At 43.2% G+C, this 14,133-nt stretch overlaps 1 protein-coding gene across 1 annotated transcript in view; it reads right to left on the bottom strand.

The window, feature by feature from the left end:
• The window catches only part of LOC112069463 (pleckstrin homology-like domain family B member 2), a 46,174-nt gene that overhangs the window by 23,135 nt on the left and 8,906 nt on the right, over positions 1-14,133 (bottom strand). Inside the window, 4 exon segments of the mRNA XM_070438557.1 lie at positions 674-835; positions 837-883; positions 886-952; positions 11,461-12,588. Coding sequence (XP_070294658.1) covers positions 674-835; positions 837-883; positions 886-952; positions 11,461-12,588 — 1,404 coding nt within the window.

Raw genomic sequence — 14,133 nt, forward strand, 5'->3', positions numbered from 1 at the left:
TGGCTGAAGTGGAGAACAGAGAGAGAGAGACCAGGGAGGTTGGCTGAAAGGGAGAAAGAGGAGAGAGAGAAGGAGGTTGCTGAGTGAGAGAGCAGACAGGGAGGTTGGCTGAAAGTGGAGAAAGAGACAGACAGGAGGTTGGCTGAAAGTGGAGGAAAGAGAGAGACAGGGAGGTTGGTGAAACGTGGAGAAAGAGAGAGACAGGGAGGTGGCTGAAAGTGGAGAAGGAGCAGAGAGAGACAGGGCGAGGTTGGCTGAAAGTGGAGAAAGAGAGAGAGAGACAGGGAGGTTGGCTGAAGGGGAGGAAGAGAGAGAGAGAGACAGGGAGGTTGGCTGAAAGTGGAGAAAGAGAGAGAGATGGTGAGGTGGCTGAAAGGGAGGAAGAGAGAGAGAGAGACAGGGAGGTTTGGGCTGAAAGGGGAGGATAAGAGAGCAGAGGACAGGAGGTGGCTGAAAGTCGTGAGAAATGAGAGAAGAGACAGGACGGTTGCTGGAGAAGTGACGAAAAGAGAGGAGAGAGAGACAGTGTAGGTTGGCCTGAAAGTGGAGAAAGAGAGAGCGTTGAGAAAGTGAAAGAAAGCTTCTATCCTGATTAGGTCCTCGGTAGATCGGGCTGGGCGAGGAGGCAGAGCTTGTAGAGTGACGACGGGGCGATTCCGCCACTGTGTTCAACGGGGAATCGCTTGCTCCATCGCTGTCCGACCTGACGCTCGTTGTCGTTACCATAATAATTGTTTTCCGAGACGGTACCATTTCTGTCAACGGTTAAGTCGAAGAGACGGATACTGGCTCTTTGTCGGTCAGAGACCTGGAGCTTCTCTAGTTCCCGGTTGATTCTTTTGAAGGTCGGCTAGACCGGTACCTGGACTAGAACCAACACCCTCTCCCTGTCCTGCTCCGATCGCCCCAGCTCTGAACACAAAGACAGGATGGTCTCCAGCCGTTGGAGTTCCTACAACACACACAGAAACCCACACAAACATGTACACTACAGTTCACAAGACAGGGGTCCACTTAGAAATGTCTTTGTTTTGGAAGAAAAGCACCATTTTTGTCCATTAAAATAACATAAAATTGATCAGAAATACAGTGTAGACATTGTTAATGTTGTAAATGACTATTGTAGCTGGAAACGGCTGATTTTTTATGGAATATCTACATAGGCGTACAGAGGCCCATTATCAGCAACCATCACTCCTGTGTTCCAATGGCACGTTGTGTTAGCTAATCCAAGTTTATAATTTTAAAAGGCTAATTGATCATTAGAAAACCCTTCACAGAACAGCGCAAACTTTCTCTAACCAGAATAGAAAGAGGAGTGGGAGGCCCCGGTGCACAACTGAGCAAGAGGACAAGTACATTAGTGTTTAGTTTGAGAAACAGACGCCTCACAAGTCCTCAACTAGCAGCTTCATTAAATAGGTCCCGCAAAACACCAGTCTCAACGTCAACCGTGAAGAGGCGATTCCGGGAACACAGGGCGCAGCAAGGACCTCAACATGACAGCCGCTCAATGCCCAGGCTGTGGACATAGCAACAGGCCCAACCCCCACTTTTACACCCTCCCAAGTCCCATCCTGCGACCTAAGAGGTGTGTACCAGACGCTCAACATGCTCTGCTCACACCTACTGTAATGGTCCGGGCCTAAACCACACGAAAACAACACTAGACACTATGGAACACAAAGCTTTTACTATCTCATCCTGGAATGTACAAGGTCATCTGCCTTTATCCTAAAGAGCAGGAATCCAGATTTCATCAAGAAAAAAAAAAGATTTTTTTTTTTTTCTCAGAACAAGAATAGACTGACAAGTTTCAGAAGAAAGTTATTTTCATCAAAGAAACTGGAAATACAGACATTGTCATCCTACAATAAACATGATATAGAGGAGATGGACCCACTGCTTGCCCTCTAGGTTACAGAGAGCAAACTACCAGGTGGGTGGTATAGAGGAGACAGACCCACTGTTTGGGTCTGTCTCTACCAGGTATGAAACAGAGAAGAAACTCAGGTGGTATGCTAATTTGTTATAGGGCAGACCTAACCCACTCTCTTAAATGAGTCAAAATAGGAACATTTTACATCTGGCTAGAAATTAATACGGAAATTATCTCAACAGAGAAATTTCCTCATGTGTGCTACCTACATCCCCCAAATAGAATCCCCATACTTTAACGATGACAGCTTCTCCATCCTAGAGGGGGAGATCAACCATTTCCAGGCCCAGGGACTTGGACTATAACAAAGAAAAATTAGCAAAAACATATACAGTTGAAGTCGGAAGTTTACATACACTTAGCCAAATACTTTTAAACTCAGTTTTTCACAATTCCTGACATTTAATCCAAGTAAAAATTCCCTGTCTTAGGTCAGTTAGGATCACCACTTTATTTTAAGAATGTGAAATGTCACAATAATAGTAGAAATAATTATTTCTTTCAGCTTTTATTTCTTTCATCACATTCCCAGTGGGTCAGAAGTTTACATACACTCAATTAGTATTTGGTAGCATTGCCTTTAAATTGTTTAACTTGGGTCAACTGTTTTGGGTAGCCTTCCACAATAAGTTGGGTGAATTTTGGCCCATTCCTCCTGACAGAGCTGGTGTAACTGAGTCAGGTTTGTAGGCCTCCTTGCTCGCACACACTTTTTCAGATCTGCTCACAAATGTTCTATAGGATTTAGGTCAGGGCTTTGTGATGGCCACTCCAATACCATGACTCTGTTGTCCTTAAGCCATTTTGCCACAACTTTGGCAGTATGCTTGGGGTCACTGTCTATTTGGAAGACCCATTTGCGACCAAGCTTTAACTTCCTGTCTGATGCCTTGAGATGTTGCTTCAATATATCTGCATAATTTTCTTTCCTCATGATGCCATCTATTTTGTGAAGTGCACCAGTCCCTCCTGCAGCAAAGCACCCCCACAACATAATGCTGCCACCCCCGTGCTTCACGGTTGGGATGGTGTTCTTCGGCTTGCAAGCCTCTCCCTTTTTCCCCCAAACATAACTATGGTAATTATGGCCAAACAGTTCTATTTTTGTTTCATCAGACCAGAGGACATTTCTCCAAAAGGTACGATCTTTGTCCCTGTGTGCAGTTTCAAACCGTATTCTGGCTTTTTTATGGCAATTTTGGAGCAGTGGCTTCTTCCTTGCTGAGCAGCCTTTCAGGTTATGTCGATATAGGACTCGTTTTACTGTGGATATAGATACGTTTGGACCTGTTTCCTCCAGCATCTTCACAAGGTCCTTTGCTGTTGTTCTGGGATTGACAGAACGCATTTCCTTCCTGAGCGGTATGACGACTGCGTGGTACCATGGTGTTTATACTTGCGTACTATTGTTTGTACAGATGAACGTGATACCTTCGGGCATTGGGAAATTGCTCCCAAGGATGAACCAGACTTGTGGAGGTCTACAATTCTTTTTCTGAGGTCTTGGCTAATTTCTTTAGATTTTTACAAGATGTCAAGCAAAGAGGCACTGAGTTTGAAGGTAGGCCTTGAAATACATCCACAGGTACACCTCCAATTGACTCAATGATGTCAATTAGCCTATCAGAAGCTTCTAAATCTATGACATCATTTTCTGGAATTTTCCAAGCTGTTTAAAGGCACAGTCAACTTAGTGTATGTAAACTTCTGACCCACTGGAATGGTGATTACAGTTCGGATGTATAAGTTGAAATAACTTCTCCGTCCTATGTAAACAATTGTTGGAAATACTTTGTGTCATGCACAAGTAGATGTCCTAACCGACTTGAAGAAAACTATAGTTTGTTAACAAGAAATTTGTGGAGTGGTTGAAAATCGAGTTTTAATAGACTCCAAACCTAAGTGTATGTAAACTTCCGACTTCAACTGTACATGATCAAATACAAATCTTAGAATCAGAATTTTAATAACCTTTTTGTCAATAGGGGGTGCTCGTTAGCACTTATTTCTTTTGACATTGCCAAATTAAACAGCCTAGTAGTCATTCTTGCTCGTACAATATGCATATTATTGTTATTATTGGATAGAAAACACTCCTCTAGTTTCTATAAACCGTTGGAATTATGTCTCTGAGTGGAACAGAACTCTATCTACAGCACTTTTCCTGACAGGGAGTGAGATTTCAGAAATCTTGGCCTCTGGTCCCAGGTCAGTTTGAATGTCCCTGTGAATGCTATGAGGATACAAACACTGCCTACACCTTCCTCTAGATGTCAGTAAGTGGTGACAATTTGAATGGAGTCGATTGCGCAATCTAGGGCTCGTATAAACACAAAAGACGGAAGTAGCTTTCCTTTGGACCCTGCGCTCGACGCGGAGAAGGACGTTGGACCGACCTCTTTCCAAGCCTTGGTTTAGCCAGTAATATATCGCCGGTCATGTTTTTACTTGTTATAGTGTTTAAAAACATCATTAAGGTAGTTAATTTAAAACCGTTTTATATGCAATTTATATCCGTTTAGGTGCGATTTTGAGGCATTTATTTGTGACACCCTTCCATGAGCTGGGCACGTTTCCTGTACATACTGAACGTTATTGGCCATTTCGACGGGACAAGAGGACATCTTTCGACCAAAAGACGATTAGACCGGAGAAAGGATACATTGGCCAAGATTTTGATGGAAGAACAGCTCACAGTAAGAACCATTTATTGATGATAAATCGCTGTTCTGTTGAAAAATTTTAAACGCATATATCGCCATTTTTGTTATGTGTAGCTTCGCTTGGCGGACCCGGTATTGCACAGTAAGGATATTTTTGAAATGTAAGTCAGCGATTGCATTAAGAACTAATTTGTCTTTCGATTCTGTCAACCCTGTATTTTTTAGTCAAGTTTATGATTAAGCTATCGATTAGACTAGATCACTCTCAAAGATAGCGCCCGACGATTTTCAGGCCAGTTTGCTACTATTCTCATTGTTATAACCACGTTTTTTTTTGTGGCTAAATATGCACAATTTTCGAACAAACTCTATATGTATGTTGTAATATGATGTTACAGGAGGTGTCATCGGAAGAATTCTGAGAAGGTTAGTGAAAAATTATATATTTTGGTGATCATAACGTTATCGCTCCCGTTTGCCTTAGATTCATGCTGGGGTAACGTTTGCAATGTGGTATGCTAATATAACGATTTATTGTGTTTTCGCTGTAAAACGCTTAGAAAATCTGAAATATTGTCTGAATTCACAAGATCTGTGTCTTTCCATTGCTATGCTTTGTCTATTTTTATGAAATGTTTTATGATGAGTAAATTGGTAATACACGTTGCTCTCTGTATTTATTCTAGTCGAGTTGTGATGGTGGGTGCAATTGTAAACTATGATATTCTTACTCTGAAATTGCACATTTTTCTACAAAAACTATCCTATCATAAATAAATATGTTATCAGACTGTCATTGATGAGGTTTTTCTTGGTTAGTGGCTATCAATATCTTTATTTGGCGAATTGGTGATAGCTACTGGTGGAGAAAAAATGGTGGACAAGAAAAAATGGTGTCTTTTGTCTACGTGGTTAGCTAATAGGTTTAACATATGTTGTCTCCCTGTAAAACATTTTAAAAATCAGAAATGATTGCTGGATTCACAAGAAGTGGATCTTTCATCTGGTATCTTGGACTTGTGATTGAATGATATTTAGATGCTACTATTTACTTGTGACGCTATGCTAGCTATGCTATTCAGCTTTTTTACTGGTGGGGGGTGGGGGGTGCTCCCGGATCCGGGTTTCTGACTCGGTAGAAGTTAAAAGACTCCAATCTCCAATTACTTTGAATGAACTACAGGACAAAATACAAACCCTCCAACCCGAAATGGCCTGTGGTGTTAATGATATCCTACATGAAATGATAAAATATACAGACAAAGTGGCTATACGTAAACTTAACATCATCCTCAGATCTGGCATCTTCCCCAATATTTGGAACCAAGGACTGATAACCCCAATCCACAAAAGTGGAGACAAATTTGACCCCAATAACTACGGTGGGATATGCGTCAACAGCAACCTTGGGAAAATCCCCTGCAATACCATTAACAGCAGACTTGTACATTACCTTAATGAAAACAATGTACTGAGCATATGTCAAATTGGCTTTTTACCAAATTACTGTACAACAGACCACGTATTCACCCTGCACACCCTAATTGACAGACAAAACAAAGGCAAAGTCTTTTCATGCTTTGTTGGCTTCAAAAAAGCTTTTGGACTCAATTTGGCATGAAAGTCTGCTATACAAATTGATGGAAAGTGGTGTTGGGGGAAAAACATATGACATTATAAAATCCATGTACACAAACAACAAGTGCGGTTAAAATTAAAATAAAAACACGCACATTTCTTTCCACAGGCCCGTGGGGTGAGACAGGGATGCAGCTTAAGCCCCACCCTCTTCAACATATATATCAACGAATTGTCGAGGGCACTACGACAGTCTGCAGCACCTGGCCTCACCCTACTAGAATCTAAAGTCAAATGTCTACTGTTTGCTGATGATCTGGTGCTTCTGTCCCCAACCAAGGAGGGCCCACAGCAGCACCTAGATCTTCTGCACAGATTCTGTCAGACCTGGGCCCTGACAGTAAATCTCAGTAAGACAAAAATAATGGTGTTGCAAGAAAGATCCAGTTGCCAAGACCACAAATACAAATTCCATCTAGACACCGTTGCCCTCGAGCACACAAAAAATTATACATACCTCGGCCTAAACATCAGCGCCACAGGTAACAACCACAAATCTGTGAACGATCTGAGAGACAAGGCAAGAAGGGCCTTCTATGGCTTTAAAAGGAACATACCAATTAGGATCTGTAAAAATACTTGAATCAGTTATAGAACATTCTGGGGTCTGGGGTCCGCTCACCAACCAAGAATTCTGCAAAAATAGGACAAACACCAAATTGAGACTCTGCATGCAGAATTCTGCAAACATATCCCCAGTGTCCAACTTAAAACACCAAATAAAGCATGCAGAGCAGAATTAGGCCGATACCCGCTAATTATCAAAATCCAGAAAAGAGACATTAAATTCTACAACCACCTAAAAAGGTAGCAATTCCCAAACCTTCCATAACAAAACCATCACCTACAGAGAGGTGAACCTGGAGAAGAGCCCCCTAAGCAAGCTGGTCCTGGGGCTCTGTTCACAAACAGACACAAAGCCCCTTGACAGCAACACAATTAGACCCAACCAAATAATGAAAAAAAAAAAAAGATAATTACTTGACACATTGAAAATAATTATTTAAAAGAACAGAGGAAACTAGAATGGTATTTGGCCCTAAACAGAGAATATACAGTGGCAGAATACCTGACCACTGTGACTGACCCAAAATTAAGGAAAGCTTTGACTATGTACAGACTCAGTGAGCAAGAGAAGATAGGCTACGCGCACACTGCCCATAAAATGAGTTGCACTTCCTAATCTCCTGCCAAATGTATGACAATATTAGAGACACATATTGCCCTCAGATTACACAGACCCACAAAGAATTCGAAAACAAATCCAATTTTGATAAACTCCCATATCAAATGAAATCAAATTTGATTTGTCACATGCGCCAAATAAAACAGGTATTAGTAGACCTTAGTGAAATGCTTCCTTACAAGCCCTTAACCAACAATGCAGTTAAGAAAATAATTACAAATAGTTAAAGAGCAGCAGTAAAATAACAATAGTGAGACTATATACAGGGGGTACCGGTACAGAATCAATGTGCGGAGGCACCGGTTAGTCGAGGTAATTTTACTAATGTAGGTAGGGTTATTAAAGTGACTATGCATTGATAATAACAGAGAGTAGCAGCAGCGTAGAAGGGGAGGGGGGGGGGGGTGCAAATAGTCTGGGTAGCCATTTGATTAGATGTTCAGGAGTCTGATGGCTTTTGGGGTAGAAGCTGCTTAGAAGCCTCTTGGACCTAGACTTGGCGCTCCGGTACCGCTTGCTGTGTGGTAGCAGAGAGAACAGTCTATGACTAGGGTGGCTGGAGTCTTTGACACCGCCTGGTATAGAGGTCCTGGACAGCAGGAAGCTTGGCCCCAGTGATGTACTGGGCCGTACGCACTACCCACTACCCTCTACCCACTACTGGGTGAAATAACACCGTGTGCAATTACAGTAGAAAGATTTATGACCTGTATTGAAGACTTTCCAGTACCTATACTGTTTTCTTAGAAGTAGTAAGCAGAATCAATACAGGGTTAAACATTAGACAAGTGTAAACATAATGTAATCAGAAACCATGTGATTATGCAAAGCTGGATCAACACAAGCCTAGTCATTGTGGGTCATGCTTGGTCTTGTGAAGGCCTTTGGACAGGAGCATTGGTTAATCATTTATAGGCACCATAGGCTTGGACTTGTGAAGGTCAATGGACAGGCAAATGAGTTAATCAGTTATAGGCACCATTAGACATACACCTGCATCAGGAGTGTGCATGTCTGTTTATGTTTGTGTAATTGCTATGGTCACGCCACCAATAGAATCTATGCCCTGATGTCTGTGCCAATAAGAAAGTGTAAACAAGTCAGAAGTGAGACTGAAAGAGGTTAAAGGCTAAAGGGTATTAATAATTTACAAAAAGTTGAGTGACTATGTATGTTATGTAAGGGTAAAACTGTATAAAAGGAGAGTGCTGAGACTGGAAAGATCAGTTGGTCCATGGGCCGGCTTGGCTTTGTTACTTTGTAATAAAGTCTATTTGAAAATATTTCCGCGACACCTGTTGCCACAAGAAAAGGGCAACCAGTGAAGAACAAACACCATTGTAAATACAACCCATATTAATTTATTTTCCCTTTTGTACATCACTACAACACTGTATATAGACATAATATGACATTTGAAATGTCTTTATTTCTTTATGGAATTTGTGTGAGTGTAATGTTTTTATTGTTAATTTCACTTTTGTTTATGATCTATTTTCACTTGCTTTGGCAAAGTTAACATACAGTGCATTTAGAAAGTATTCAGACCCCTTGACTTTTTCCACTTTGTTACATTACAGCCTTATTCTAAAACTGATAAAATATTTTTTTCCCCTCATCAATCTACACACAATACCCCATAATGAAAAAGCAAAAACTGTTTTTTAGAAATTTGTGCAAATGCATTACAAAAAAATTTAAATGAAATATCACATTTACATAAGAATTCAGACCCTTTACTTAGTACTTTGGCAGCGATTTCAGCCTCAAGTCTTATTGGGTATGACACTACAAGCTTGGCACACCTGTATTTGTGGAGTTTCTCCCATTCTTCTCTGCAGATCCTCTCATGCGCTGTCGGGTTGGATGGGGAACGTCGCTGCACAGCTATTTTCAGGTCTTCCCAGAGATGTTCGATCGGGTTCAAGTCCGGGCTCTGGCTGGGTCACCCAAGGACATGCAGAGACTTGTCCCCAAGCCACTCCTGCATTGTCTTGGCTGTGTGCTTAGATTCGTTGTCCTGTTGGGGAAGGTGAACCTTCGCCCCAGTCTAAGGTCTTAAGAGCTCTGGAGCAGGTTTTCATGAAGGATCTCTCTGTACTTTGCTCTGTTCATGTTTCCCTCAATCCTGAGTAGTCTCCCAATTCCTGCCGCTGAAAAACATCCCCACAGCATGATGCTGCCACCACCATCCTTCACCGTAGGGATGGTGCCAGGTTTCTTCCAGACGTGATGCTTGGCATTCAGGCCAAATAGTTCAATCTTGGTTTCATCAGACCAGATAATCTTGTTTCTCCTGGTCAGAGTCTTTAGGTGCCTTTTGGCAAACTCCAAGTGGGCTGTCATGTGCCTTTTACTGAGGAGTGGCTTCTGTCTGGTCACTCTACCATAAAAGGCCTGATTTGTAGAGTGCTGCAGAGATGGTTGTCCTTCTGGAAGGTTCTCCCATCTCCACAGAGGAACTCTGGAGCTCTGTCAGAGTGACCATCGGGTTCTTGGTCACCTCCCTGACCAACACCCCCGATTGCTCAGTGTGGTTGGAAGGCCAACTCTAGGAACAGCTTTGGTGGTTCCAAACTTCTTCCATTTAAAAATAATGGAGGCCACAATGTTCTTGGAGACCTTCAATGCTGCAGACATATGTTGGTACCCTTCCCCAGATTTGTGCCTCGACACAATCCTGTCTCAGAGATCTACAGACAATTCCTTCGACGTAATCGCTTGATTTTTGCTCTGACATGCACTGTCAACTGTGGGACCTTACATAGACAGGTGTGTGCCTTTCCAAATCATGTCCAATCAATTGAATTTACTCTAATCAAGTTGTGGAAACATCTCAAGGATGATCAATGGAAAAAGTATTTACCGGAGCTCAATTTCCAGTCTCACAGCAAAGGGTCTGAATACTTATGTAAATTAGGTATTTCTAAAAACCTGTTTTCAGGTTTTTTTTTTGATGTCATTATGTGGTATTGTGATGTCATTATGGAGTATTGTGTTTAGATTGTTGAGGGAAAAAACTTGAATCCATTTTAGAATAAGGCTGTAACGTAACAAAATGTGGAAAAGGCCAGGGGTCTGAATACTTTCCAAATGCACTGTTTCCCATGCCAACAAAGCCTTTTGAATTGAATTGAGAGGAGAGAGAGAGAGACAGCAAGAGAGCGAGTGAGAGAAAGAGCGAGAGTGTAAATCCACCTGCGGTATATTCCTACTCATTAATTCAATCTGGTTCTAACCCACATCTGATGTTTCTGTTATGGGTTCCAAAATGACCCGGACCTGGGCGGAACTCCAGATGGCCTGACTTATGNCCTAATTCTCTTGAGTGATTGGTGCATAAATGTGTGTTTCCGACATGTTTGTATGTTCTCCCATGAAGGCAGCCTTTACATCGCTAGGGAAAATACTTTGAGGAATGATCCTCTGGGAATATTCAGCACACTTCAAAAGACGTTCACATTGCCCAACACTTGTATGAAAGCCACCGTCCGTAGTTGTGGCTGCACGTCTTTATTTTGGACTTAGCCCTGTTTACTTTGTGTGTGTGTGTGTATGTGTGTGTGTGTGTGTCAGAAAAAGAGAGAGTGTATCTACCTGCCCTATATTTCTGCTCTCCAAATACAATCTGGTTCTAGCCCACATCTGACAGTTCTGTTATGGGTTCCTAATGATCCAAACCAACCCAACTGTGCTGAACTGCAGATGGCCCTACTTACGGAACCACACACACACACAAAACCACAGAGGGCCCAAAAAAGCCAGTGTTTTCCTCTAAACCAGACCCAACCCAGCGGAGGAGTAAGAATAGCTAAGCATGTTAACATAGGCTAGCAGCCAGAGGCAGTACTTCCCTGAGGGAACATATGTTTGTGTGCGTGCATATTCATCTGTGTGTATATGCCCCAACAGTGCAGCTCCCGAAGAGTGTGTTTAGGAGGTTGAGAGGTCAGAGGGAAGATATCTGATTCCACCACATAGCTGTGCTATTTCATTCAGATCTTTAAAAAAAGACACACACACACACTACTCACCAGTCTCTCCACTTCCTGTTCTCGTAGTCTCTCGTCTCTCTGGCGATGGTGGTAGTCAGTCAGTTCTTCTTTCCCACTCAGGGAGCTGATACTGCCACTCCTCACCCTGAACCCCCCTGGTGGGGTCAACCCCGCCCCCAGCCTCACCCCTCCCTTTCCGAATGATTGCCTTCGTTCCTCTAATCCTAGCCCAGGCTCCAGCCTTCCCCCCCTGTGCTCTCTCCCCCTCTCCCCCAGAAAGAGCTCTGGTCCTGGGGAGGCTCCTCGGCTGGCTGACCTCTTTGGCTCCTGAAGGCTGGAGGTGGAGCTGGTGGAGGTGAGGCTGAGTTTCTTGGCCACACGGGGGCTGGAAGAGCCCCCTGATAGGAACGGTGCGGTCCCGTCTGGAGGGGCCTGGGTGGGAGACTCAGGGATGGAGAGAGAGATGGATTCCACCCCCTCTCCTTGGTTCCGGTTCATGTTTTGGGCCTGGCTGTAGGTGAAGTTAGTGATTTGGTTATGGTTGTAGTTGTTGTTTGTGGTGTGGTTTTGGCTATTGTTGTGAGAGGAGTTGCGTAGAGGATTAGAGGTCAGGGGGAGGGAAAACAGGTCCAGGGCTCTGTTGTCATGGGAACGAGGTGATGATGAGGGGCAGAGGCGGGGCAGTGAGCGGCTGTGACTTTCCATTATGCCGCCTATAGACCCTGCAGAGTACTTCCTGGTTCGGTTGCTAGGCACCGGCTCATGGTTGCCGTGGCTTCGGAGTCCCAGGCGGGGGCTGGAGGGCATGCTGGCTGCTCCACTAGTTGGAAAGAGGGATGAGGGTGGAGGAGAGGAGAGGCTATCACCACCGGCCACTGAGTTAGAGGAACCTCCACCGTTCCGCATCGACAACAGGGGGGAGGAGTTTGGGTTTAGTGGGCGTCGTCCATTACCAGGGGAGATGAGCAGGCTGTCCTGTGATTGGTAGGATTGTTTCCGGGTCACGGACGTTCGGGAGGAAGGGGGGTCTGAGCGCCGAGAGGGGGAGCGAGGGGCGGCAGCTTTGCCAGAGAGAGGAGGACGATCAGCGCCGTAGAAACGCCTAGCCTGTTCCTGATAGGCTGACCACATCGAAGTGGGTGAGGTCACAGGCGTGGTGGGTGGAGACTGGGAGGGAGAGAGAAGAGTAGAAGAAAATTCATTAGGAATGTCCATCTAGCATCATCTATCCCAGGGGTACTCAACTACTATTTGAGAAGGTCCGGTCACACACATTTCCTAGGTGCAGTGGCGACCCGTCATTCAGGGCACGTGAGGCAGATTTTTTTTGGTTGTTCTTGCCTGTTATTTTGGCATTAATACATTTCAAATATCAGTTTGCAAACATAAAAAAATAAATCATAATCATTGAGTTAATAAAGCTGCATACAAACATGGTCTCTTTTTTGCTATCTTGAGTAAGGCAGCTCCAAAATGCAGGTGTTTTCTGTGGTGGTGGGGCAGCCAGCGGAAAATACGGAGCGTAGGGGTTGGTAAACTTTTCTAGTTGCGCCGTGATTGGCTCAATGTTCTGTCACTCATGGGGACATTACGACGCCACAAAATCTACGGGGAGAGCTCAAAGATTCAAGCCCCTTGGGTGCTGCCATAGAGTTACAGAAGTGCCCATCTAAGAAGGCTCAAGGTCATTGGCCAAAGATAAAATGACGTCAAATCACATATCTACAGTAGCTATGATTGGACTGTCAAAGTCATACTTTCAAAATCTTAGCTAGCAAGCTATCAGTCTTCATCATGAATCAAGTCGACAATCTACTGGCAAATTATTTTCCTTACTTGTCATATGAAGAGAAACTATAGATAAAACGTATCGGTGCTCATCGGCCATAAACATTACACAACAAGTTGGAAATCGCAGATTCAACAATGAGTGATTTGGAAGGAATTAGTGGCTAACTGCAAGCATTGCAAAGCAATCACTAGCCTGCTATTCAGTGGAGTGGATGTGTAGTCCGAGTCTGGGTTCAAGGGTCTCTTTTTCAAGCTTAAAAGGATAAACATTCTGCACATTTCAAAACAACTGGAAACTAGGATTTTTTTTGTTTGTTGCTCTGACTGGGAAAATACGTTTTGAACGGACATCCAACTCAGAATTCCAAGTCGGGAAACTCGGGCCTCTTTCTAGAGCTTCGACCTGAAGATCACTAACGTCATGATTCAACCTTGTTCTTTTCTCTCCATTTTCCAGTTGTCTTGAAAGCACCATAAATCCAGATAATGCCAGACTTTGATGACAGTTTTATGACCAAACATTTTTTTGCAACAGTGCTAAGATGTTGGTACTGCTGTTGGGGCAGCTTTATGTAGGCACCAGTGGTGGAAAAAGTATCCAATCCAATGACTCAAGTAAAAGTGAAAGTCACCCAGCAAAACACTACTTGAGTAAAAAAGTCTAAAATGATTTGGTTTTAAATATACTTAAGTATGAAAAGTAAATGGAATTGCTAAAATATACTTAAGTATCAAAAGTAAAAGTCTATATCATTTCAAATTCCTTGTATTAAGCAAAGCAGACGGCCACATTTTCTAGTATTTTGTATTTACAGATAGCCAGGGGCACACTCCAACACTGAGACATAATTTACAAACAAAGCATGTGTTTAGTGAGTCCGCCAGATCAGAGGCAGTAGGGATGGCCAGGGATGTTCTCTG

The sequence above is a fragment of the Salvelinus sp. IW2-2015 genome, unplaced genomic scaffold (assembly GCF_002910315.2).
Source record: "Salvelinus sp. IW2-2015 unplaced genomic scaffold, ASM291031v2 Un_scaffold1019, whole genome shotgun sequence".
Taxonomy (NCBI): Eukaryota; Metazoa; Chordata; class Actinopteri; order Salmoniformes; family Salmonidae; genus Salvelinus; species Salvelinus sp. IW2-2015.